General features: G+C 36.3%; 1 protein-coding gene across 3 annotated transcripts in view; it reads right to left on the bottom strand.

The window, feature by feature from the left end:
• Positions 1–27,979, bottom strand: part of LOC124644885 (tyrosine-protein phosphatase non-receptor type 61F) — a 53,537-nt gene that overhangs the window by 13,633 nt on the left and 11,925 nt on the right. For all 3 annotated transcript variants that reach the window (XM_047184532.1, XM_047184531.1, XM_047184533.1), the window contains exons 3-4: positions 3,047–3,309; positions 1,047–1,272 (exon numbers count right to left, since the gene is read on the bottom strand). In XM_047184532.1, coding sequence (XP_047040488.1) covers positions 1,047–1,272; positions 3,047–3,309 — 489 coding nt within the window. The remainder of the gene's footprint in view (positions 1–1,046; positions 1,273–3,046; positions 3,310–27,979) is intronic.

The raw sequence follows: 27,979 nt of genomic DNA, 5'->3' as shown, positions 1-27,979 counted from the left end.
AATCTTCTCTGAATCCCGACTAAACAAACACTCCACATTTAAATATGAAACGATGAAAACTGCCGATGGCACATTTGGTAAAAACCGCACTCGATTTAAAAAACGTTTTCGCGGACGTCGCGTATCCGAAACCGCGGCCGATGATGATGATGATGATGAATAAACTAGATGATGATTTAAAACCGAATTATTAATTTGAGTGCGAAGTGTTCGTATTATATACTGATGTTCCCGTTACCGATACGTCCGCACTCCGCCGCTGCTGACGTGGAAATGCAGCCCTGGACATTACGTTTATACGGTCGTACTGCAATTATTACATAATTTATAATTCTTCAACGTTAAAATGGGTCGTTCTACAAAATACCCCCCGAAAGACACTGGCCGATTTCTCATATCAATTAATTACCTATAATTATGGCATAAAATTATACTGAATATTTTATGAAGATTGAAAAACTGCTCCTTTACACAAAGCCAATAGTCAAGTTATTAGAAATGTATATTTATTGCATAATAGCATTAATAATCGCTTTTACAGATGTTATTTCCCATCGGCCCCTGAAATACACAGACAAAGAGAAATGCAAAATATTACAAACAGCAAACATCGTAAGTAAAATGCATGAAAATACATTTAAACAGGCGAGAAGAAGCGGGAACAAAACGGAGATGAATCAGTACAGCCGAAACCCGCCGAACAGAAGACACATAAAAAAAGAGACCAAAAATCTCCAGCAAACTAAGAAAAAAATTAGGTCAGAGGTCATCAAAAAATATATTTACAGAGTGTAACTAATGAAAAAGGGTGTGCATACGGACAGTTACCCACAGCACACACTGGTGATGGACAAGCTAAATTACATACAACCACATATTTTTACCAATTTTCATACTGAAAACTCTTTTGTGCCACTACATTTTTAATTCCATACAACATAAAAAAACACAATTTAACACATCACAAATACAGATAACGCTGAGACAGCAAATTACACTGTCAGGCACAAAAAACTAGCCAGTCAAGGACTAAAAATATTACTTACAATGACGAGACAGCAGTCGACTAAGCAGAATGTGCCCGATCTCCCAATCCCTGCACTGCAATGGATAACTGGAGGCCCGTCGGTGGGATCCAGTACTCCAGACTCGCGAACTCTCTTCAGGAATTGGAGGAACGCGTTGGGTGATGTGGGCACCCCGAAATCGGGCCAGGTGGTGTAATGGAACTGCATGATATCGCGGCTCTCACCGCTTTCTAGGTCGTAAAGCCTGGTGAAGACAGATTAGGTGTAATGACAGGGTTAAAATATAGTGATTCTTATTAGTCCGCATTTTAGATTGGCGAAAAATATTGTACACGTATTTTTTATTTTAACAAAACATTTTATTTTTACTGAGATATAACGCAATAAAGATTGAGGGGGCTCGTGACGTCTATGTAAAATTAGTAATTTAAAGTGACGTACCACAAAATTCAATCGTGTTGTATCTACTAATTACTTTCGTTTAACGGCCGATTTTTCAATTATCACGCAACTTCTATCTGAGGAATAAATATGGCGGTTTGACACACTATCTATACAAAAGCTGTCAAAACGTCAAACATATTCTTCACATAAATACTGTATGGGATTGAAAAATTGGCCCTAAACTGACAGTATTCTATGGCTGATTTGCAGAAACTTAGATATGCTGCCTTGAACACGAAACTGTCCGAGTTATTAGCTTTTTACAACATGATCCAAGAATCTGTAAGGGATTATTTTCTTTGTCTGAATGGATGCAAATCAAGTTACCAGTTACGTATCTAAAACATTGAAAATTATGTGACTTTATGGTTGAAATATACAAATTATCCTTAACAAATGCTGCTGAAAAAATATCTAGTTACTGATTTCTCAGATTCTGAACTGAGATCTCGAAACGGACTATGACACGCGTAACAATAATTTCTAGAGTATTTGAATCAAAATTAATATAATAATTAAAAAACGTTCCTATATGATAAACTTGGAGGTTTCGTTTCGGTAGCGACATGAGCTGAAGATATAACAGGAAGTTGAAGATTGAGCTCAATAAGCTTATATTAAGAGAGGCCTATGACACGGCTGATGACTTTAAAAAATAATCGGAGAATCTACGAGTGAACTGTCTGTTTCAAAGCCACTTATTTTCATAGTGATATCCTCGCATATCATGTCATCAGATTGGATTTTTAAAAATCGACGGATCTCTGTCATATGGGCTGATTTATCTGCTCTCAGTCAATCAATTGTCAATGAAGCAATTAAATTATCGTTCACCACAACGGGAGCGATTATTCTGTAGTGCAGAACTTGGGGTCAATTATGCACTCACTTTTAAGTGTTATACGGAACACAAGTTTTACTACGGAAATTGACAAACTTAAGCTTTATGTTTGAAATAATATCTAAATGTTGCATGTATTTTTGCGGAGTTCTACGTATCTGGGAAAATGCTCTACAGTGGTATTGTTTTCACATGAAAGTAAATATTAATCTCATCTAAGCTTATTTAAATAGAATTAATCTTGTGAATCTGAATATTGGAGCTATGATAAACAATAATTAGGATAATCTGAAGATTTAAAAGAACGTGGGAATTTTTATACTAGTCTATTAATTATTAATTCGATATTTTAGACATTGATGTTTTAGACATAAGTAAGAAAAAAATACTTTCAAACAAGTCAAAGATACATTACTGAATATTAATTTACTGAGTATTTATTGTGGTGTTAAAGGTGCCTCTAGGTTTCAAAATTTATTTTGTACGAGTGATATTTAATAAGATAATTTAATTAATAAGATGCAGTGCGACCGCGATGGAGTTCACGACGTACAACTTTTGAAGATGATATGGGTAATATCATGATGTATCTAACTAACATTATAAATAAATATGAAAGTTTGTGGTTTCGCACTTAAACTGCTGCACGAAATGAAATAGAATTTTGACTTTTTATATAATTGCGGAAAGTAGTATATAGGAAGCTGGTAAAACTATAAAGCTTGGCACTTACTTGAACAGCCTAGTGGAGTAGTAGCAGCAATCCTCCTCTTTTTCAAGTACAACTGCTAACTTGACATCATTGAAGGTCATTTTATGGGCTTCACCGATATCTTGCGGCCAGTACCAATGGCATTTTATTTCGTTTTTCTCTATCACCTTGTTTAGCATTAATATAGCTTTTGTATTCTGTTCCCAGATCATTAACCAAAAGTGGCCCACGGTGAATGCCAATGGACCTTGGGTTAGAATGTAACGGCGGTTGGCACGGTCCAGCTGCGAACAAAAACACTTTTTAAAACCATATACTAAGAAAAAATAAGGGTAGTCAGAAGCCAGTAAGTCTGACTTAATAAGGGGTATTGGGTTGCCTGGGTTGAGGAGGTCAGATATGCAGTCGCTCCTTGCAAAACAGTGTACTCAGCTGCTCGGCTCGTGAGATGCTGATGAAAATATAGTAAACTTTTTTTGACATCACCAACAAACAAGGGAAACAATTATTCCCTAAATTTTAATCTTAGAAGGTTAACCGATTATTTTGCTTAATTTTGTATCTTGTATCCATTCCAATTCAATTCGAAAACATCAATTTACATGAACAACGAGTCCACATCATACTGTCTCAACGTAAAGAAAAATCTTTCAAGTGCCGAAAAATCTGTTTCAAATATTTTGGGTTTCCGTACACCGATCTGATGTAATTCCGACAAAGCGAGGCAAGATCAATGTCCGCGAAGTTACGACCCGGAAACTTGACAGTACAAATTTGCAAAGTATAGGTATACGCACATACTTAGCTTTTAACAGTTGTAAGTTTTCTTTAAAATGTGACATTATCCTCGAAACGTGATTTCTTAAAGCGCGATACCAGAACTTGTTCGGCAGTTTTCCTTAACGGAAAATTTTGAAAATACCGTACCGGTTTTTGAACACGATGTTCGCGGATTTTTTCCATGATGGTTTTTAGTTGTCTTACGGGTAAGTCTGACACCAGTCTTACCAAGGGGTATTGGGTTGCCCGGGTACTGGGTTGAGGAGATCAGGTAGGCAGTCGCCGCATATGGTTAGACTGGAAGCCGACCCCAACATAGTTGGGAAAAGGCTTGGGAGATGATGAATGTAGTAATTATCTTATCCTAAAGGTTAGCTTCAAACTATCAAGAAAAGAGCTTTTGCTTTCTTATCTTACTTGTTGCTGTAACTCGCGAACAACAAAGAACTTTTAGTTTCTTCTAAGGAAATCTGAAAGCTGTACAAACCAGAAACGCTAGACAAGCGGGTAGTGAAAATATAAGCGATTAAACTTAACCCTGCCCTAGTTTCTTCAATGTTGTAGGTAAACGTCAAGTGCTCATTAAAGTTTGGAGATGTTTTAGAACGCAGTCAGTTTTTTTGACATAACTAGTTTAAAGCTTTCTTCCGTAGTTCACCGCTGTTATTGTTTTTTGATGAAGTAGCTAATAAAACCAACAATGTTTTTTTTTTCTGTAGTTTCCCTCAGCATTGCTGAGAGCTTCTTTACATTAAAATAATGATATATATATGAATTTGATAGTGAAAGAATGCTGAAATGCAAATAAAGCCTCAGAACCAGCTTTTAGACGAGCCTTTGGAAAGTCATACAAAATTAATTAAAAACAGATTCCAATTTGTAAATGTGTGAGTGCAATTACATATATCTATACTCAGTTGTATTTATGTTCGACGTTGCGGAAATCGGTAAACCATATCGAAATACAGACTAACCAAAATATCGAATAAAATTGGGAGTGTAAAACCAAAAAGTGAAAAATACAAACGGAATTAATCAATGAAATATTCACTAGTCATGATGTCAATTAGTCGGTAATATAATTAGCGAGTTTCAGTAGGCATACAATTATGTACGTTTAGCCTTTAGTTAAGACCGTCTATTGCACTTTGATGTCCCACAAATTAATAGGCACGGTGTTCTAGTTCTAGTTTTAGAAAGTAGTGCATCGATACATTGTCAATAGAGCAAAATTAAAAGGAGTGGGAATTAAACTATGCATTTAAACTTACTGTTTGTTTTTGTCTCAGATCTCGACTGTTCTTTGAAATATGGTTGAATGTTTTTGAGTTGACTACTACACTGACTTTTACAAAGCAACAAGTGTATGTACATTCCGCTTTTATTTTCACGGTTGCAAGGATTACAAAAAAAAGTAAAAAATAAATGACGATCGTCGTCAGCAAAACAACATAGCTTGTCAAAGGCCGTTCTACGAATTGAAACTTTCATTTGTAACGATGACATTTACCCAATACTCGGACGAATAAATCGAGCGAATTGTACACAATACTCATCAAAGGTATTCTGTGAAATTCGGATACAGTCAACAAACATGATAAAGCAACTAGTTGCTGCAATGTGAACGAACGGAAGTATCACTTCACCTGTTCGCTTTGTGCTTTAAACTGGCTCCAGTTAACCGAATTGTTATTTATATAGCTCGTGATTATGAGCCACTGTTAAGGTCCGACTATTATGAGACTTTCATAACAATACTGAGTGCTAGACCTAACATTACTATATGCAATTTATATCATCAGAGTAACTTATATTTGACATGGTGCTGAGTCTAATGACTCCTACGTTTGCTTCCAGTTTTATTGAACTTAGCTGAGTGCCGGTGTTTTATAAGTAGCGGCTGACTGTCTGACGTCCTCGACCCAGGCAACACGTTACAAGTTATAAGACTGATTGTTAGTTTTTCTAGCTTTAGACTACAAGTATTGTTCAACAGTTTATATTCCGAAGCACACTGCTCAACTGGCCCTTAACTGGAATACGTCAAAGAGGCTCCAATACAAATCTAAAATGTGCCATCAAAAGCCAATATTGAACCTGAAATGTTAATATGAACAGTTCTTTGTGGGAGCTGCTTTATTACCACAAATCACTTTGACCGTCCATCCGTTGTACAAAAGCACATGTCAAAGTGATAGGACGATGAGTCGATGACTACAGGTGTAAATATTATTGCATCGAAACCAATAAGCCTGCTTCAAAACATGTAGTGCGTGATTAATTGCCCCGATGTCACGGGGTGCAGTGTAAACAGAGAAGTTGATTATTAAATGGACGCCGGAACTTGGGCTTTTCAGCGTTTGTAGTGGAAGCGAGCCTGTACGGGGAGTGAATCATGTACTCGTAACTGTGTGGTTGATGTCGAGATTGCGTTGATAGGATTAGAGGCTCATTTTGATTGGATGTTAGCTCACATTCAGGTTACAGGAGATGAGATAGTGATCGCATGCCGTAATCCTATTGTCGAATATTCAATGGCCTTTTCATGGGCAGTCCCTTCTGTCTGATGTAGAAAGCCTACGTTAACAGGCTACGAAATGAACTCTTATTACTTAGGTATAATAAAATTTCAATTTATTCAGTATTATATTTTTCAGTAGACTTATCAATAAAATAGTTAGTCCGTTTTCCACTAATTCAGGAGGTAAATATTTCGATGTTAACAGATAGGTCGATAGTTTCATCCAAGCCCTTTGTCCATCGAAGCAAGTAATACGGCTACTGAACTTAGCTGCTGCGGTCATGCGAACTGGATTACCTAAGTACAGAGTGGTTGCAGGAGTCCGAATAACTTCCGAACTTGCGTACCTTCACGGGATTTCGTCTAGTTGCATGTATCGGCTAGTATTTGGATTTAATCCGGTACAGGGTCAAATACCACCGGACCGGATTAGAGAACTATGTAAGCAACCAATAGGAATTCTTCGCACTATGAGCGCAGAGACGAGATGTGGAACATCGAAATTCAACTGGTTGTTCGAAAATTCTTCGTTCCGCTCCGCGTTGGTGGTAACTGGGCTTTACGAAAAGCAGCTTATAGCTTTTGAAATAATGGATGTAAAACACGAGTGGTTCCACGAAAGGCTTTGGTATTATTTCGTTGATGGTTAAATGGTTTTATGCGTGCGATGGCTTTATCCATTTAGCTGGCTTCCACAAAGAACATCAAAATATTATTCAAACTTCATTTTACTTAATACGTTATTAAAAACCTTTTAACGTGGTCCGTCAATATTAAAACAGAATTGCTAATATGGATCGGGCCGATAATAAATTCAAGTGTATTATGCAGAAAGAGGTACCTTTGAACATGGCTCTAAGAGGATAGTTCGTCTAGACTGGCCTGTAGTTATATCTATAGAGTTTGTTTGCCCAGACTTTGTCGGCAACTATGTGCATTTCTAGTTTATGAACTTTCTGGCTGAAGTGGCCAGCCTTTAGTTGGTAAGGGATTTCGTGTTTACAGATATGAAATGTCTTGCTCAGTTATTGATCGAATGAAATAGACTGATGCTGTTCGCGTTCAGTTAAATTATTTCCTTTGCAGGTTTGCTATTATTATGGTTTGTATATTTTATATTTTTATGGCAGTCCATTGTTTAGGGATTATTTTAAGAACTTCTAAGGATTCTTTTAAGATCACGCGTAATTGAAATTTTGCGCAAACAGACGCGAAACAAAGACGACGAAAGAATGCTCTTGTACTGTCTATCCCTAGTTCCCCCTTACATGTAGAACACCTTGTAAGATGCTCAACATAAAAATAGACATGCCTCCACCTAGAAAGTACAACAACCTAAAACAAAAGCCGGTCGCGGGTGAACTCAGACAAATAGGTCGGTGCATCTTGGTCAAGGAAATTATTATATTGTTTAGAAAATGGAACCATACACTACCTTTACTTGATGAACTACAAACTAGGCAGTTACTTACAAACAAAGAAATGTGGATGAAGATACTCATAGGTTACTTGGAAGGTGACAATGCCATGATCTTTGTCCTACGTTCCCATCACGGAGTATGAAGAGATGAGTGGAGATGCCATAATGCAGGTAGGCCACGCGCCTTCTATTACATCAAATACGTACCGTGGGCATGACCAAGACGATCAGTTACGAGTGAATTAACGAGGCGTTCGAGTTCTTTGAGACATCTGTCAACGATTTTTGGTATTACAAAAAATTATCAGGTCCAAAAAAGGTAACGTTTCTCGTCATCTGCACACCCGCTTTTTGGCGAGCTATTTTCTTAGGATATTTTCCGTTATGGCACCTCCGCTAGTCATTTTGTTCTTCATGGCTCCCATTAACTACTTACCATTATCATTAACTACTTACGGATCACACACCACGCATCAATGCGTAGAATCGCTCCACAAACGCAAACAGTAGCTGTAGTAGGTACGAGTAAACACAGGCCTGCAACGATGCGTGGAGAGTGGTAATGTGTGATCCGCCTAACAGCTTAGCTAGGTACGAATCGAACTAAACATTGTATTATCGGACTGCTGTAGAAGAAGATATTGAATTGACACTGAATATCATCGCACGTTAGTTAATAACCATAATAAAGATTAACAATATTGTCAATCTTTTTATTACTTTATGACAGGAATATGGGCTAGTAAAATTACGACTATACTCCGAGTGAGTAGGCTGCAAAAAAACGATTCTATTAATTAAGTGGCAATCTTTATTATATTGTAAATTTAATTTTAGTCGCATTTAATTTTAAAGTTGAGGTTTTACATAAAAGTCGTATACATAAAGACTACTCAAACAGAGTAAAGTTATTCAAATTATTTAATAGGTACATTATTATTATTTCTTCAGCAACCTGCAGCACATTACACAATGACAGCTGAGAATTAATATCATAATCGGATTTACCTGGAATGTTCCAGAATGATGGAACGGCCTCTCAAAAACCGATCGGAAATCTACTTAATTAAAACAAAATTAATTAATGCGTTTAAAATACCGAGAAATGTAATATTTTAAAATATTAACTGTAATTCCGTGGTTGGTGGTTATTTTTGGGATATTTTCCTTTTAGCACACGTATCGAGAGATTACCGTAGACTCGAGTCGTTCAGTACAATTTCTGTGGAACTCTCGAACTGCAACTTGCACTAATCGCCTTTAATCACGTGTGGAAACACGCCACGTGTTGATACAATATGACAGTACTCCAAAACGAAAACCAGTAGTACACTATGGCCGAAATTTCCCAGAATTTGTATTTCTCAAGTACACGCTTACTTGCCAGCCTTAAATCCTATCAACTACTATAATATGTCCGTCCTAGAATAGTAGCCCAGGGTGCACAATTTACCACATTCAATCACTAAGGGTGCGTCTACACGGTACATGTAGCTGGAGCAAGTTGACATGCGCAAGTGACAAGAGCACGCGGGTGGGTATTTCGCTTTGTTAAATGCGCGAGTCGCTGGACCCGCACATTTTTAAAATGAATGTAACCTGCGTATGTACCTCAACATGCGCAAGCTACTTGCACCGTGTAGACGCACCCTTAATACCAGGTATTGCATAACGTTGAAGTTGTTATTGCAAATCACGATATAAATTAACTTAATCACTGTGTTTTCTTTGATGGCATTGAATTTCCTCGTCCTTCGTATGATCGCGGCTAATGATGCCCTTACAAACTGAAGAGTTCTTGTGAAATAAAATTATTTCTAGGGAAAAAATAATAATTTAAATCAAAGGTATTCAATGTTGTGTGGGCTGCATTCAGACGTAGTCATACTCGTATATCAGTGTTCTATACAATATCATCTTGCCACCGATAAGAAGTGGTAATTAAGCATCGGCACTTTTTATTTCAAGTCGATGCAGATAGATTTGTTTTCCAATACTATGAAATTGTTTTTATTTAGTTACAAAGAGATAGTAGCGGAAATTGCTAAATAGTTTTGTAGTGGGACCTACACTAATTGTTGACGCATCAATATTGTCTAAAGTTTCAATAGCGCTTCAAATTCATCTGATAATATCATACTGCAATAAATTCCACTACTATGGCTTCATAATTAAATGAAAACTATTTCGTAGTATCGCAAATCAAATCTAGCTGCATCGAGTACAAATTAAGAGCCGATGCTTAATTAGCAGTTCTGCGAAGCGTACCTATTGAACCGGAATCTCTTTTTAATAAGGTATAAGGGGGTTCTAAAATATAGTACAGGTAAGGTACGAACTAATAACTCGCTTGCTGATGCAGACAGCTTTTGTGAATCCTTCCTGAATATTACGATTTCCCGGTAGTGTACCGCCAGACTCACGGAGTAAGGAAGAGCGGAGATAGCATAATGCAGTTAGGTCAGGCGCCTTCTTCTAGCTCAAATACATAAGGCGGGCTTGACCAAAACGAGCAGTTACGAATGTTCTAACGAGGCGTTCGTATACTTTGGGCCATCTATCGAAATTATAAGGGCGAAAATTGTAACTTTCTCCATTCTCGCCCGCACGGCGCACACCCACATTTTGGCGCACTGCTTTTCAGTTTTTTTTCTTATGGGAAATCATCAAATGACTTCTCCCGCTGTGAGTTAGAAGCGTGAGGGAGTATAGTTACTGACCAAACCCATCATGGTCCTTCTTACCCTTTATGTACCAGGGCCGCGGTCACTTTCGAACAATCCCGCAGCATCGTTATGGCACCTCCGTTAGTCATTCTGTTCTCCATGTTAGTGCCAGACTGGATCGAAATATCGACTGGGGATACCTAGGTATAACTAGCGTCGCCTCTAGAGGATATTACTAGTTTAGCAACACATACACAAACAATTGTTTAGTGATTGGTGCAGCGTACACCGGTGTGGTGTAGATTGAAATTTGATTTTGAACTAATGCTTTTTCGAGTTTGTGGGGACATAATATTGTATGGGATTCTCTGAACATTATTAGTTGGCTATTGTTCACGTACCTAATATTTATAGGTTAAAGGTCAATAAGGAGAGAAAAAATAATATGATTGAATAAAAAGCCTGATTCCCGTTGATAGAGCTGTGGATGAATTTTGATGAATAGTTATAATTTTTCTTTTTTATTTATAAATAGTTTAAATATGTAGTGTAAATATGTAAATAAGACAAAGGTTCTTAAAAATCTTCAATAACAGCTAATATAGATGCTGTGATATCTATGTAAATTGACAGTGTTTCAGTCATTCCATTTTAGCCAACTTATGTTAAATCGCGCGTGAAGCCATATCTCATTGACTATCTAATTTATTCGCTACAGGAAAACATAGAAAGTCATACAAAACACGCCGTTGGTACGCGTAACTAGTTTTTTTTTATTGTACGATTACATATTGCGTATTTTTAGGTTCTTGAATTAGTGGACTGAATACTTTATGTCGACTAAGATAGAATTTAAATGGATATATTTATTTATTCATAAGTACAATACATTGGAACTGTAGCCTATTTAAATGAGGCTGGTCATATTTTTCACCTTGCTAATAACTATCCGTACCGGCTGAAAAACTTCGTAAAAGAATTTCCTACACCTACGGGTCAGATATCGCGATTCCGTTTAGCTTTTTGTTTAATAGTGGTAGAATTCACATGAACTATAATAGCCGTTCCAATATTCATATATTTTTTGATTTGCTTACTAGCGATAGAATTTTGACATTCGCTACATACAAGTATGTACTGTGAAATTCCAACAAGCGATGGGTTATTAAAAAACTGCAGTAAAAAGAACATGCTCTAAAGAGATTTATGTATATCACTGTGCGTGAGGCTAGTGCTGAAAACCGCATCGTTTGCTCGCCATAAGCCAATTAGAGGGACGCTATGCCATACCGTTCACCCTATATCTATGGAATAGTTACAATATAGTACGTTTAAACGATGTTAGGAATTTCTGACTAACTATAAACGGAACCGTTAGAAACTACATTTCATTTTCAATACTTCATGCTTTGAAAATTTTTACACGATTTTTTTTATACTTTCGTAGCCAAAGGTACGTCCATCGGTTTGTTATTAGACATTTTATGGGGCTCTCATACAAAAAAAAAATTCATACTTCGTGCGAAAAAGTATTTTTTTAGTGAATGTGCAAAAGCTATAATCATCTAATTGTAACCTATTCTAATTATATTGAAATTACTGCAATTACTTTTGCGTTCGATGATATAAAACATACTTACACGAAACGTTGCAGATAGTGCATCAATATCCAGAGTACCCAAAGTCTTAAGCGCTCTGCGTCTAATACACCCTACCTTTCTAATAACCAGTAAGACATATAATCCTACTTTTCCCAAAACATTTATGTGAAAATCTATGAGAGTGAATAGATCGGTATTTTAAACTCTCACGGGAAAACTTCTAAGCTGATGCGGTTAAAACTGTGTATCTACTACACTATATTTTGAAGTACCATATAAAACACTTGTTTGTCAACGTCTGGTCTGTATTTAGGTATAGTAAGCATAAGTTAGTGTTCAAAACGCCATTAAATTGCATACATTGTAAGTGAAAACGAAAATTCGTATTGTTTCGTACTACAGGGGGCGTTGAGAACAATTTAACAAAACACTAACGGGTTAAGGAGTAGTGAGTGGTCGGGGACGCATATCGCGTGACGACGAACGGAAATGTATGATATAAGCCGTTACTCGAGGTAACATAACTTTCCACACAGACATCACTGCTCTAGTAATGATAATTCACTAAGATTCTGATTTGTTAAACTTCACTGTACAAAGCAGTTATTTTGAATAGTTTAAATTGAATTGTGTGAAATGTAGATGGCTAGATATAATGGTACTTGTAAGATGAAGGCAGATAGAAGAGTTTGGATAGAGAAAACGTGCTGCACCGACCCCAAATAAAATTGGGATAAGGCGATGAATTTCAAACAAAACATCCTATCAACATCTATCGCGGACAGTTGCAGTTTTGATTTTATATAATTTTTACATGAGTTCAATTACAATGGCATTATATCAGTAAAAAATATCTGGCCGCTGCTGCTTCTGCCACATTTGAGACGGTCTTTAATTAGAATGCCGTAAATCAAAAGGGAAGACTCTTTCAAAAAATAAACTGTAATCCGTTTCCTTATACTAGAGACTTAAAAAATATTTCTACGTAAAGGAGAGGAGTATAAAAATACTTTTAGTCTACAGGTAAATAGCACAGATAACTAAATAGTAACAGTAACGCGAGACGATTACAGGAGCGTGGGAGTGGTGTCCGACGTACGTATTGACACGACGCGCAAATGCACCGGTACGGGACCCGATTGCATACTGCATTGGTAGACAGATTGACGCTTTACTTGTACAACTTTAAACTTAGTATTAATCTTTATCTAAACCACATAAAACATTCATTTTTAGGTATGCAATTACTTAAGATATGCAAAATTTCTCTAAATGACGCGATTCATCAAAGCAGAGACTAAACCACTAGAAAGTTATTTTTTTAATGAGATTGTATTAGGTACAGACATTTCGGGGTTTACCTACGTCAAAAAATTGCAAGATTTCAGTTCGATTTATTGACTTACGGTAAAAACCGTTGAGAAAAGGCAGGTCTATTTCTAATACAAGTACATGATATATCTTCTCTTCTTCACCCAATTATAACAAGCTAATACAACCTTTACGAACGCTGATTGTATGTGATTTACTTGGTACATAGGTAACATGTATTTACGTGGTACATTGATTGTGGTGGCGACCAGACGTCTGGGCTGACAATTTGTATTGTACGTAGTAACAAACGAGCATTTTCCGGACACGATACGACCGACAGACTACAATGCCTATATACATACAAAGTATAGATCCCGTATGAAAGTACGGGAACCCTGGCTGCATCAGTTTTCAAATTCTAACTAAGTAATATTAATATGGGATATTTTGTTTCAAGGACTCGGGAGACCGGATCTAATACGGTTTTAGTTTGCAAGTTTAACTTTCGAATTTTGGATGAAACTGTTGCAATTAGTTAAATTATTTATTAAGTTACTTATATTAAAAACCTATATATTTTTTTGTATATTACGTATTTTCCGTTTTGTCATCCATTATAATATAACTGACAGCCGTAGCATTTGCCTATCTACAATTATGATGTAACAGCCTGCATATTGTATACCATTTCGAGAAAGGAAGATTTTATTACAAATGTAAATAGTGAACAACTAATTACTGTGTACTGACGTCATCATAGTTTTATAACCACAGTTATTTTCGACACAAAAAGAATACTTTCCTGTTAGATTACACGCACTAACGCCATACTTTTTACAAGTAGTTATGAATGGTCGCCTGCTACAGGTATCTGTGGAGATCTAAGGGGGAGGCCTATGTTCAGCAGTGGATGTCCTATGGCTGAGATGATAATGATGATATGAATGTGGTAGTTTTCTATGAGTGTAATACTTGAATATCATGATGCGGGTATGTGATGCGGAGGAATGAAGATCCTGTAGTGAGAAAGGTCATAAAAGAAAGGAAAACGACCAAGGAAACGATACTTGGATTCCGTGAAAGACAATACGGCTGGAATGTTACTTGTGAGATGTCTTCAGATAGAAGAGTATGGAGAAAGAAATGCTGCGCTGATCTCAAATAAAAATTGAAATACGATCAGGTGAATGATGGTAATTTGCAACAATAAATTATTGATTAGGTTCGAGTGTAAGTCATACTGCATTAAACTAGTAGCACGGGTCCAAGGAATCTTACAGAAAAACCTTTACAAGATTACCATTAAAAAAGGTTTAGCTTAAAAAAGAGAATAATTTTAGTCTAACTTAAGTTGACACAAACAATTCTCGTTTAACTTTTTTCCAGACCTTTCGGTTTATAAATTGCTTATGACGAAGCATTTGTAGGGTTTAGCTTAGCATTAAGAAAGCGTCGGAACAAACTCACAGGCGTCGTCCTAATTGGCAGCGATCGCACGATGGCGCGATGCGTTTTTCATCTCGCGATCTCACTATCTCACTTGCGAGGTTCAAATAGGACACTCTGATGAAATCTGTATGTTTGAACTCATCGAACGACGAGAACGCATCGTGTCATCGTACAATCGCTGTCAATTAGGACGACGTCTTAGATGAAAAACGCATCGCGCCATCGCGCGATCGCTGCCAATTAGGACGACGCCACAGGCTCCTTGCAAGTCGAGACGGAAAAGAATGCTAGGACACTAGTCTTTGTAGTAACGTGTTTGGACAAATGAATGTCTGATGATTAGAAACATATGAATAAAATGTTTCATCCTAATAGTTTTCTGCAAACACAATATATAAAAGAACCGCAATAACAATGCAAGTTAACAATCAACAATTAAATTCTATTTCTGTTTGTGTTCTATTCTAAAATACGGACTTATATTAAATTCGCTATACTTTACAATTAGCATCAAGTTCCCAGAAACTTCATAGTGGACTGAATTTAACTCGAAAGCATTCACTAATTGTGTAGTAAACAAGTTATTATGGAACGAAACAGTACATTTCAATTAGGTACGAAATATCTTTGGAAAAACTCTCCAGACACCACTTGAGATGTAAGCCACTCAAGACCGATTTTACTGTTTGCTGAACATACGAGATTCTATTGAAATTATATTTGGTATAATATATTTGAAAAATAACTGTTGCTATGTAGCATCATTAATGATTAATATTTGATAAATATTACAAAAGAGAAAATATATATTAACCAGCTTAACAACCATTTCGGGCAAAACACACGATTTTAAAAGCCCCATAATTAATAACTGCAATCTGAACATAATTTAATTGAAAGCGACAAGTATTGAGCTTGTTTTACCATTTCAATTACTGAAACGTTCATCAATTTAGACATTTACGGGAGCTATAGGGAAGCGCATGCATAATATTCAATAATAACTTAATGGGGATTTGTGTGATTGACACTAATGCGTATTAGTTAAACGTAATAGCAGCCATAGCGTCCACAATATTGGTGATTAATTACACAAACGCTACTCAATTTGTGTCTAACATGATTGTGACCTGACCATACCATTTCAGAATCAATGGGACTCAATGGGACGTCCTGCTATTACTTAATATATTGTTACATTAATTACATCAGCAGCGCATCTCAGAATTCATGATTAAAGTGCGTAACGTCAACAGCAGAACTTCGGTGTAAAACAGCTAACAGTAACAGACTTGTTGCCTTCAAAACATCCGGAAGGTGCAACAGGTTAACAAGTTAGTGGGTTAAGAAAATCAAGGAGAAAATGTAAAATCCTCGGCTTACCGAGGTGGGAAAATATTTTTCTTAAGTTTTATAGCTGAAGGAAGTGGGTAAGAAAATGTTATTACCGCTGTGAACTTGAAACGCTAACAGCTCGATGTTTTAATAGTAAACGGTAATCTTTTACACCGACTTCCCCTTTTGCTAAATGTTATTACTAGTAAATTAATTTTAATATTTTTTTCGTTTCCGCCAACTTCAAACGGTTGTGGACAGAACGACGCTTAAATCTTATAACTACATTTTGATTATAGAAATAGTTTTTAGAAAAAAATCTACCTTTGAATGTTATTATGATTTTCTAAGAAACTAGTTCGAACTAGAGTTAAGAAGGTGCATAAGGAAATTGAAATACAAAATTTTCCATTCATTTTACAAGTATTACCATTCAACTGAACTTCCATAGCGTACTGAAAGAATGAAAATGTTAACGAAAACTACTCGTGAATTTCACGAAATACCTGAAATCTGAATACTAAATAGAAGTTAAGAACGTCATAAGGCTGAACAATAATCCACTTCAGTATTATTCAGACTGCAAACCGAGTGGTATTAGCCTAGAGTACAATCAGAGGGACAAATACCTGAACAAATCAAAATTTAAGTACACAACAACGTAAAGGGCAGGCCCGCCGCTAGCTGTTTGTTCGCCCGCGTGCAAAACCGATTATGCCGCCCTACGACTACATATTATACTGGGTTTTTTTTTTTAATATATAAGGGGGGGGGAGTCCAGGGGGTCCGGACCCCCCTGCCCATTCATATCCATTTTACTTGTCCAACAGAAAAAAATATGTACATGCACCGCTCTCATTGGGGCATCAATGCAGTGCAATCATTACCCAAGTGGCCCCTATGTATTGAAAGATTGTGATTAATAGGTAGGTACTTACCAACATAATGTATATCAAAGTGCTTAGAACAGATTATGGGTAACTTAAACTAACGAACTTAAATATCTATAGCAATGTTTAATTTCAGTAAAATATGTTATTAATGGTTTTTGGTGGGTTTCCCGTTGAAAAAGTCAACGCATGAGACATATTTCATATGTAAGGAAGCGCGAGCGAAGCGAGCGCGAAATTTTTTTAGTCTAAGGACACAAAACAAATTAAAACCACTGTAAATTAACAAAGCAAAGTCAAAAAGAAAGATATGCTCAGAAATGAAGTGCAAATGTACATGAAGCCGCGAGCGAAGCGAGCGCGATTTTTTCCTTAGAGTTTTCATGAAGTAAACATATCATAAAAAGCCAAAGTAAACAAAAAGCTATAACGGACGTGCGCGAAAAATGATTTTTCGGAATTGAATGCTTCAACAATTAAACAAAGTTAAATTGCGACTGCGATAACTGACATGAATGGAGGCGCGAGCGCAGCGAGCGCGAATTTTTTTGGGGATGCAAAGGATGAACCCGTCAAAATTGATAGGGGACGACCAAAGCGAGGGCGGCTTTTTCTGAAATTTAATTGCTAATCTACTCATCTATTTTTAGTAAAAATATTTTTATTACGTAATTATGGTTTAATTTTGCCGTATGGGTTAATTTTGCCGCCCCCTAAATAGTGCCGCCCAGGGCATTTGCCCCCCCTGCTCTCTCCCCCCACGCTACGCTAATGGTTGATCTTAAATCGTTTTTAATAATTTTTAATTTTGAAAATGATCAACAGATGTAACTGAAACCGGCAGTGTAAGTAATATTCTTAGCGCTATTGCTGTGTTCAGAAATATTGAAATCAAATAATTGGTAAAAATATATTGTTTTTTTTTAATATTACGTGATAGGTCGCTCGATTTGCCGCCCCCTAGGACGTGCCGCCCGCGTGCGGTGCACGCCTTGCACGCCCGCTTACGGCGGGCCTGGTAAAGGGTAAGAATTTCTTAACAACACAAACGCCAAAATTTACTTAGCATCCTAAACTTCAAAAAAACTATATATAAACTCTGGTAAGTTATCGACAACATGGTGTTTAGCAGTTTTGAAAATTTTGATTTGTCAGCCACTTTCGAAGCTGACTGTACGTATTTGATCTGGAATTGGAATGCCTTTTGAATGGAATAGTTGGCTAGCTTCTAGGAATATCAGTAATAAGTAAATATAATCAATGACGTCTGTACCTACTACTGAAAGACCTTAATTAAAAGATACTAATATGAATGTGCATAGAGATAATTTTCGTATCATATTTACGACATAGTCAAAGAAATAGCTTGAATGATTAAATCCCTTTAATACTAATTAATAAAGTAAGTATAGAAAACTATAACTTCCTTTTCATATTTCTTTATGAAAACGATATGTTCCTGTAAAATTTTTGCATTTATCACATTTTCTTAATTTTGTACTATCGCGCCCAATTTTGGTGCCTCATTTTTGCCATCGGTCTCATAAAAAATAGTTCCATGGACGTACTGTGAAAAACCCTATGAAAAACTCTATACCTACTAACAGTCACGCACCCCTCACACCCGCTTAGGCCATGGTCCTTAAGTTTGCTCGGCTATACATTTCGGACCATCACTCATCAACCAGAAATTTCATCCAAGCATGTAAGTCGTTGACAGATGAATCAACGTAATCCGATACAGCAGTCCCTAGCAACGGCAAACATATCGAGGGTTCCCGGGCTAATTGGTTTAAGCGACATTTTTGCAACTTTACAGGAGAGCCATTTAAAGTTTGAAATTTCGAAAAAAAATTCATAACAAAAAAACTTCTGCAGTTATTTTAATGGGGTAAACGGTATTGAATTTTAATTAAAAATATCTAGTTGTTGATGCTAATACCAAATAAAACGGACCTTTAATTGCAAAGATAAATGTCGCTTAAAACAATCCGCCCTTTTTTAGAAACAGGAAAAACGATTTAAGTGACTTCATAACTACAATTGGCTACAGGGAAAAAAAATTAAGCGACGACGCATTCTATTTACAGAGTAAGCCAAAAAGTATGAAGTAACGAAACCCAAAATTAATAGAACCAAGGTATTTATCTCAACTACCAATTTAGACCAAAATGACTGACAGGCTAATTTACTTATGTGACATGTGACATTGAAATTGTAACGTTTAATGTTTATGTTTATTTACATCTAAGACTTTCAATGGCTGATAAAACAACCTGGATATATCGCAATCACCAAAAATCTAAGGTGCTTACATCGAATAAATAAATAAATAAAAACAACACAATATCAATCAAAGTATTTATTTAGATTTATAATCATTATAGACCAGTCTCAATAGGAACATCAAATAATATTTATTAACTTTTTAGTCTTAATCAACAAAATCAGTTAAATTTTAGTAATTTGTATTATAATTAAGTAAAATCAGTCTCAATGTGGGAACGTCGATTATAATAAAATTGTTTATGACCTTATTCATTAGTTATCCTAAAACTTTACTGAGTTAAAGTATAATTAAACATAATAAACTTGTAGTAACATGATAACAATAAAATTTTAAAATAAAAAAAAATATAAAATCAACAAAGAAACTTCTCGTATTCATAAAACACAGCTGCTGCTGAAAACAATAATCAAGTGTAATGAAAAATAATGCAGGTACTTATTATAGTTGTCATTTTCATCGACATCCTCTATGTCTGTGTCTATTAAACATTCTTTGGTAGTATTGCTATGTTGGCAATCATCTTCAGAATCCGGAATTCATGCTGATATTGGGAAAGGACGGCGATTGGTAATTCTCCACGCTGGGAGTCGAAATGGCTTGGTGGATGATGCATTGACTATATTCAAATCAGATGCTAAAACTGGCGACTATCATGGAGATATGAACGGGCCTACTTTTTATAAGTGGGTAGATGAAAAGTTAAAAGATAAGTTGCTGCCAAGTTCTGTTGTTGTAATGGACAACGCGTCTTACCATAGCGTTCAGGTTGAGAAGAAGCCAACTATATCAAGCCTCAAAAAAGAAATGCAAGACTGGTTGCTACGCCTATTAAAGTACTTACGATTAAATTTTGATGAGCGTTTTATGTAAACACTGGCGGCCTGCGCGCGTCACGTCAGTCCTCGGCGCACTCTTGAGTGAGACATAATATAAAAAGTACTCTGTGGTGAGACTGAAGCGCCCGCGCACGATAGTCCAGTTGAAAAATCACGATTTTTGACACCCGGTCGATGAAATGAATATGGTATCATATGACATGGTTGAAATGTACCATATTAAAATTTTGTGATTGAAAGACCGACTCGTATTTTTATGAATACTGGCAAAATGTTTCATTATTCATCATTAATTTTATCATCAGTATTAAACGACACACATTTAAAAAAAAAGTAGGACTAAATGGTTTAACGACCAAACAAAACATCTGAACGAAAACGACTATTTGCTTTAAGTAGCACCCTGCGTTCAAAATAGATGCAGCCAAAAGCGTTTAAGCGACAAACCTGTCTTATTTGGGTCACGGACTATTGGTTTAAGTGACATCACACCGTGTGATTAGTGGGAAGGCAAAATGATTCAAGTTACTTCTTAATAAAAAAGTAGATACAGGAAAAACGCTCTAACTCTCATTGACTTATTTATGAGAGATAGGGTGACTGGTTTATGTCTCGGTTATTATTATGATGGTATGGTTCAAGTGCATAATTTAACAAAAAATGCAAAATCCACGTCGTTTAATACACTGCCATTTTGGAATCACCACGAAAATAGAATTGTTTCAAGCGCCAAAAAAGTGCTCCGATTTTAATGAAACCGGCACCATTCGACGGAGAAAAATTCGCTGATTCCAAATATATATATAACTCAATATCACCCAAAATGTCGCTTAAACCAATTAGCCCGGGAACCCTCGATATGGTTATCGATTACAATGACAGAATGATGCAACCCGGCCCACCATCGGCCTGTCATGTCATTTGTGTACCCGTGTTATGCAAGAGGCATTCGGAGATTCAGGGACTGACGTTTGCAGATAGTGCAATTAATCTGTGATGGGTACTGATGACGTTGAAGGATATTGGATATTGAAGCTTAATACATTTGCTTTCTCTTGTTTCTGTTGTTTATATGGGTGCGTCTACACGGTGCATGTAGCTGGAGCAAGTTAACATGCGCAAGTGACAAGAGCACGCGGGTGGGTATTGTGCTTTGGTACATGAGCGAGTCGCTAGATCCTAACGTTTTTAAAATGTATGTAACCTGCGCATGTGCCTCAACATGCGCAAATTACTTGCACCATTTCGATGCCCCCTTTGGAATAGTGGTATGAGTGCGCTACATCTAGTCTTTGAATAAATTATAAAGGAATACTTCAATTGTCGTGATGATCTAATTCTGAATGACCATGATAAAAAAGAAGGCCGGAAATGTTTAAATGTCAAGGGATTTGCATTCTCTTGTTTTTATGCAATGGTCACTACATCTAGTCTTTGAATAAATGAAAACCAATTTTTCAAATGCCATGCTATTCTAATCCATTTTCAGTGATTCTGAATGGCATATAAAGAAGGCCGGAAAAATTTAAATGTCAAGGAAAAACCTGCTGAACTTTTCAGCGTGGTTTAAAATCGGATACTGGAGCTGTCTGTACTTTACTTCTTACTTCTTACTTCTTACCTTCTTACTTCTTACCTCCCCACTCAGAGACATGTAATGGTTACTTAAGCCATTCCTTAGTGAAGGATTTGTATGACATTCCGTCACTAACGAGTGACTTAAGTAATCATTAAATGTCTCTGAGTTGAATCTCTCTAGCTACAGCTCTAGCTAACATGGTACACTTTGATGGAGATTTGATTCTATTTTCAGAGTAGATTCGCCGCTCTTGCGGTGTAGTCTGTACAGGACCCAAATGGATTTTCTAAGGCTCCTTATAGACTATGCATCGGCGCGACGCCGTAGTTCCCATCAATGGTACCAATATTAGGAGGAAAACGCTGCTTCTGTGACCTAAGAGTTTACTTAGTTTCCATAAGTACCAACGTAACTATACAATGTAAAGGTACATTACGTACTATGTAAACGTACGGTTGAATTCAACTGCCGACCGCACATGCCGCGACTGCATGAAGTCTACCGCAGCTGCAATACTGGTTTATATGTTTTTACACGAAACTGACAGTCGCTGTCAGATATCTGATATATACAAATTCAAATAAAAACGGAAAACGGAACCTTGCTGAAGTGGAAAAACACAAACTATGAATAAAAACGAAAAACCTATTGACCTAACTGAGCTAGTCTTTTTTGGATGCACGGTAAAATGTGTGGAAATAAACCGGTAATTTAGAACGTGAAATTTTAATGAAAAGCCGTTTTTGAATAGCCGTAACTGCATGCGAAGCTGTAAGCAGCTTTTCGGAGTAAAGTGCCTACAACAATACTCCCACATACACGATATTCATGTGCATTTTATTATTTCAATAATTAATCTCTTTATATTCTTTATTGCACACTTAACAATACATAATAAAATAATAAAGACAGTTTATGTACAATGGCGAGCTTAACCCAGAATTGGGTTCTCTTACAGCCAACCTTAAAGCCATGGAGAGATTTGATAGTGGTAGGGTAGATTAAAAAGTGCACAACAAACATTGAAAACTAAACAAAAATATCCAATAACAATATACTAAACATTTACAACATGTAACTTAATTAACGCACATCCTGAAATTAGTTTGTTCAGAATCGTTTACTGAATCGATTTATATCATTTTTAATATAGGTAATTTTTTATCCCAAAAATAATTAAAACTACGGAAATTATTGTCATATTAACCCTGTACAGTCAAAACAAATTCAAATAGACCGTAACTCAAAGTAATAAGATTTCGTTCGGCTTTTTCCGTAGTTTCGTTATTTTGTGTCGAGTCGAGCTGCGCGCGGCGCGATATTTGCGTGCGTAGTAGTATGACTAAAAAGTTCTCCAAGAATTGGTATAACTAATTTAGTAAATAACAATGCATATACATGATAAATTAAAAATTCAGTGTATGTATTATGATTATAACATAATATTCAAATTGGGGTGTTTGAGGGTGGGTGTGCGTTAATTACGTTACATGTTGTATATGTAGTAAAACTACACAATACATAAATTATAATACATATAATATATATATATATATACATACGAATATAAATGTCATTCATGTTGATAAATAGTATTCCTTTACTCGTCTCGTTGTGAAATTAAATTTTTCAAAGGGTTGTTTCCGCGTAAAATGTAAAATATTTTTAACGTAATTGAGAGTTGTGTCAATAATACTGTTTGCAGATTCAATTGATTGTCGATGTCGAGGGATTTTGCATACTTGATTATAGTGAGTGATTGAAATAATATTTTTTAATGGTAAGAGTTTTCCTTTGAATTAATTTATTTATTTAATACTTTATGCACATTTTGTACAACGGCGGACTTAACGCTATGGGCGTTTTCTACTGCTTACTTGTTACTTACTTTTATATCAAGTTCTTGTGATAGTTTTTTTTTTGGATTTTTAATGAAACAACTCTTCTTGCTGTAGCTTTCGCAAAGTACGATAACTTAACAGACGTCTTATAGATGATGAAATGGCAAGAAATTGTTACTGTAGGTAGGTAGGTAGTAGCTCTACTGGCGGGACCGCGAGATTGTTCGAAAGAGTTACCGCGGCCCTGGTACATAAAGGGCTAAAGAAGGAACACGATGGGTTTTAGTCAGTAAGAGTCTGACACTCCCTCTTGCTGCACCCACAGGGGGTCATTTGATAATGTCCCATAAAATAAAAAGGTAGTAGCTCTATCTAGGTTAAGAGTTCTAGAGCCTTCGCCATGCTGAGAGATCCTTGAAACCTCCGTTACTGGGTATCAGGCAAATAATAATAAAAACACTTCACTTGGCTTCTGCATCTACGTATTGAAAATAAACCTATCAGCACCAATTAGTTTCTGAAACATAATTAACTAGAGAGAAAATATTATTTCTAGATAGAATGTAATTGGTTAAAATTGTTTTCTCCACTTGAATATTTTTCCAATAAAAATATTTTTCATATTTTTTGTTAAAAAAAGAATTATTCGAGTAGTTATTGCATGATCGATCATTTATAAGTTAGCAACAGTAAACAATTGGTGAACATGGCCAAAATAAAAAAAGTATTCACAAAATTGTGTCATATAATCATCGTTCAAATTCTCGATTTTAGGCCTAAAATAATATAAATAAATAGTAAGTTTATGTAAGTACCCAACTTCGAAACGTTTTACATTTGTGCATAGGTAAATCGGTTCTGCAACATCTTATAGTGTCGAGAACTAGTTTCCACATTTCCCTCCGGAAATAATTTCCACATTGGAACGAAACGTTAAAAGAAAACCAGAAATAAACTTCTCGACGACCAAGAAGGTTGAGAGCGCTAGACACCTTTTAACCTTATTGCGCTCTAATAACATTTAAAGGATGCATATCGCACCGAGAATATTGTCCACTTTACTGTTTAACAATGTCTGAGTGCTACTAACAGCCAGTTTCTTCATCAAAAGTTAAAGCCAAAGTAAAAGTCAAAGTAATGACTAAAGTTAAAGTAACGGTTAAATTCAATTTTTCTATGAATTTTGCTGTCACTTTAGCCTTGAAAAAACGAATTTGACCGTTACTTTAACTTTAGACATTACTTTAACTTTAACTTTTGATGAAAAAACTGGCCGTAAATGAATATAAACTATAATAGAATATTCCTTGAATTAAAAACAACATCATTATTGTGCAGATCACATCGCAAACGACGTATTTTTTAAATAAGGAACGTTTTTCCAGCTAATCTTTGTATTAAGACTTTAAGAACCAAGTTTCAGATGAATATTACGAAGTGCGCAACGATTGTGCATCAGATTGCGTCTACAAAATTAAATTGAGATCTAAAGTTGTCCTTCTCAGTTTAATTTAAGTAATAGAGGGACTTCCGCGAATTCTGGATCTCAAGCTTCGATGCACTGGCATTGACATTGCCGGTGTCTAATGCAAAATTTCTAATTAACTCCACTTTCACGATAACTGAAATACGAAAGGAACTGCAGTGAACGGAAGCCTTTGCCGTCCGATTCCTCATAAAGCGACGCGGGCAAAAGTTGTAATTAAATACATGTTTGTTTGGACCCTACGCCGAGCTGCAGGTAAAAGGGTGATGCACGCAACAAAACTTTCCCTAACAAAGTTATTACGTACAGGAAATATGAAATGAATAAGTTTTAGGGAAACTCATCAGGTCTGCTAAAAGCATGGGACAGAGAAACAAAAAACCTTTTTAATAAACTTGCTCGGCGTTTAATATAAAAACCGCTGGAGCCTTTTCATCGTGACCATATTTTAATTACATGTAAGAAATGTCGTTGGAAGCCCCCTTCCTAAACGTGGACATGAGCAATCAATTAGTCCCGTCCCTCCCCTTTGTGGGTCCACATTGCACCCGTCGCCGTTTGACTTTACAAAGGTCACTCTGATTGAATCTCAACGACAAACAGCCGAGACAGATTCGGATATGCAATTTCAATATCAATCAAATCTTCCTTATAGATAAAACCGTTCTCAGAGGTAACTAAGCCAACTTCAATGTTGGTGACACTTGATATGATAAAGGGATATAACAAAACAAATGGAGAGGAAGGCCGATTTGACCGGTCTTTATGTATTGTGATACGACAAGGAAATTACTAGCGATTTCGCTAGAACTGACCTTTCAGTCCGCAAATTGTTTCTGCATGTTACATTTTAGATGAGGTCACATAGGAAACGATATTTTACCTACTTTGCTGAAGTTGAAAAGTCATTTCAATAGTTCATTTTCAATCACTTTAACTTTAAAGCTAAAAGGAGTCCTCAAACTCAAACTTTATCAGCTTCTTAGAACTTATCTAACTGAAATCAAAGCATCAAAATAATTAATTTCAATGAAACTATTCCGCTGCAAGTCAAAGCATACGATGTGCAAACGTTAGCGTTGGGTGTCAGAAACTGTCAGACACGACAAAGTTAATTAAATATGTCTGCGGGCGCACCGCCGAGTACTACCTGCCTATGGCGCGCTCGATACGAGTGATGTGAATGTGTCGGCTCACTTCACCGACAGTCAATTTTACGTTGATTTACTCAATTAATATTTGTTAGTCAACTTTTAAGTGAGCTTTAAAAGCAAATAGTTCGTTGCACATGTGTGCATAATATGCATCATATGGAAGAGCCATAGTTTTCACATAGTATGTGAAAGCAGCTCGATGAAAAATCGGTCTTACTTTAAACTTTCCATTTTTACAAAAAAAGGTTAAGATATTAATGAGCTTCAATGCTTTGAACGGGAATATTTCCACAACTACGCTGATCCACGCCCATCAAAACCTTACTTAAAATCCTGAAACTACCACCGTTAATTTTAATCAACAGCAACATTCCAGTAACAACCAGCTATTGAATTGAAAGCGCCCATCAGCAATACGGGATGATCTTAATCCTCCCATACATGCGCAAATGGGGTACAACCGCAGGTCGAAATTCCACCCTCCTGTTTTCGCGTCGATAGTACTCCATGTCACTTTGTTGTGTCTGCCCGGGGTGGACGCGAGTGAACCCCGGCGGCAGTCTAGTCTGGCAGCGCTTGGGGCATAATACTACGTTTGTATCCTGCATTGGGATAACAGCCAATCATTAGTACAGTAGGAGTATCTCTAAAGTCAATTAAATACAGAGCGTCCCAACAATTTTCATGAACGAATTATCGCGAATTTGAAAAAAACAGAATGTAAAGAAAATAATGTAGATTCAATAAGCATACAGGTTCACTGAAGCGCTACACTGAAAAGGACTATTTGTTGAAGTTCTGTCTGTCCAGGATTTTCGAGTTGAAAACAAAGGGTTTTCCAATGGGTGGCCACGCGAACTGGTAGTACAAAGAATGTCTTTCTTTTTTCTGTTTCGTGCACCGCCTAGTACTGTAAAATTCTTCTTTAGAAATTCTGCTTTAGAAGTTTTCTGAATTCATTCAGATTTTACACACATTTAGTCAAAGAATGAGTGAGCTTAAGAAAATAAATATAGGCAATATTATTATAGGTATTGAAAAAGCCACTTTTAGTCCATCAAAATAATTAGGCTTTCTTCGGACTTATTTAGTATGGTTTATGTGAAGATTATGCAAAATCAATCGAGCGATTCTTAATTTCTCAAATTTTTTGTAACCAAATGGTGAACTTTATATGTAGCGAAGCAGGTACCGCGGGCCACTAGTTTAATATAAACTCCGTCTGACCAAGAACCATCGTTCATACTTCTGACAAGTGCATTACGTTAGAAGCACAAACATCAAAAGTCCATCCATTTCCAGCACCTATCAATTTACTTCGATGCAACTTATAGTCAAAACTGTATTTGAAACTTGCAACTTAGTTAAGTCAATATCGGAATGAGTTCGTATGGATGCAAGATATATATGTTTATTATATAATTAGGTATATAAGTGCTGTACGGCTTTATACGTGGTTGAGTACTAAAATGGCGTTGCATTGAGAAGTTTGGAAGAAAGATTTCGTATATCAATTGAATAAGGAATACAAGTTTTGTCAACATCTACCTAGACTTTTCCCAAATATGTTGGGATCGATTCCCAATCTAACCGAATGCAGCTGAGTACCAGTGTTTTACAAGGAGCGACTGCCTATCTGACCACCCGGGCAATTCAATATACTCCTTGGTATGACTAGTATCAGACTTGCTGGCTTCTAACTACCCTTAACGATTGCCAAAGATGTTCAAATGACAGGTTTCGTATAGACCTATAATATGTGTAACAATTTAAATGCGTGTTTGAAACTGTC

Source organism: Helicoverpa zea, chromosome 31 (assembly GCF_022581195.2).
Source record: "Helicoverpa zea isolate HzStark_Cry1AcR chromosome 31, ilHelZeax1.1, whole genome shotgun sequence".
Taxonomy (NCBI): domain Eukaryota; kingdom Metazoa; phylum Arthropoda; class Insecta; order Lepidoptera; family Noctuidae; genus Helicoverpa; species Helicoverpa zea.
This window is presented reverse-complemented; position numbering and strand designations above follow the sequence as displayed.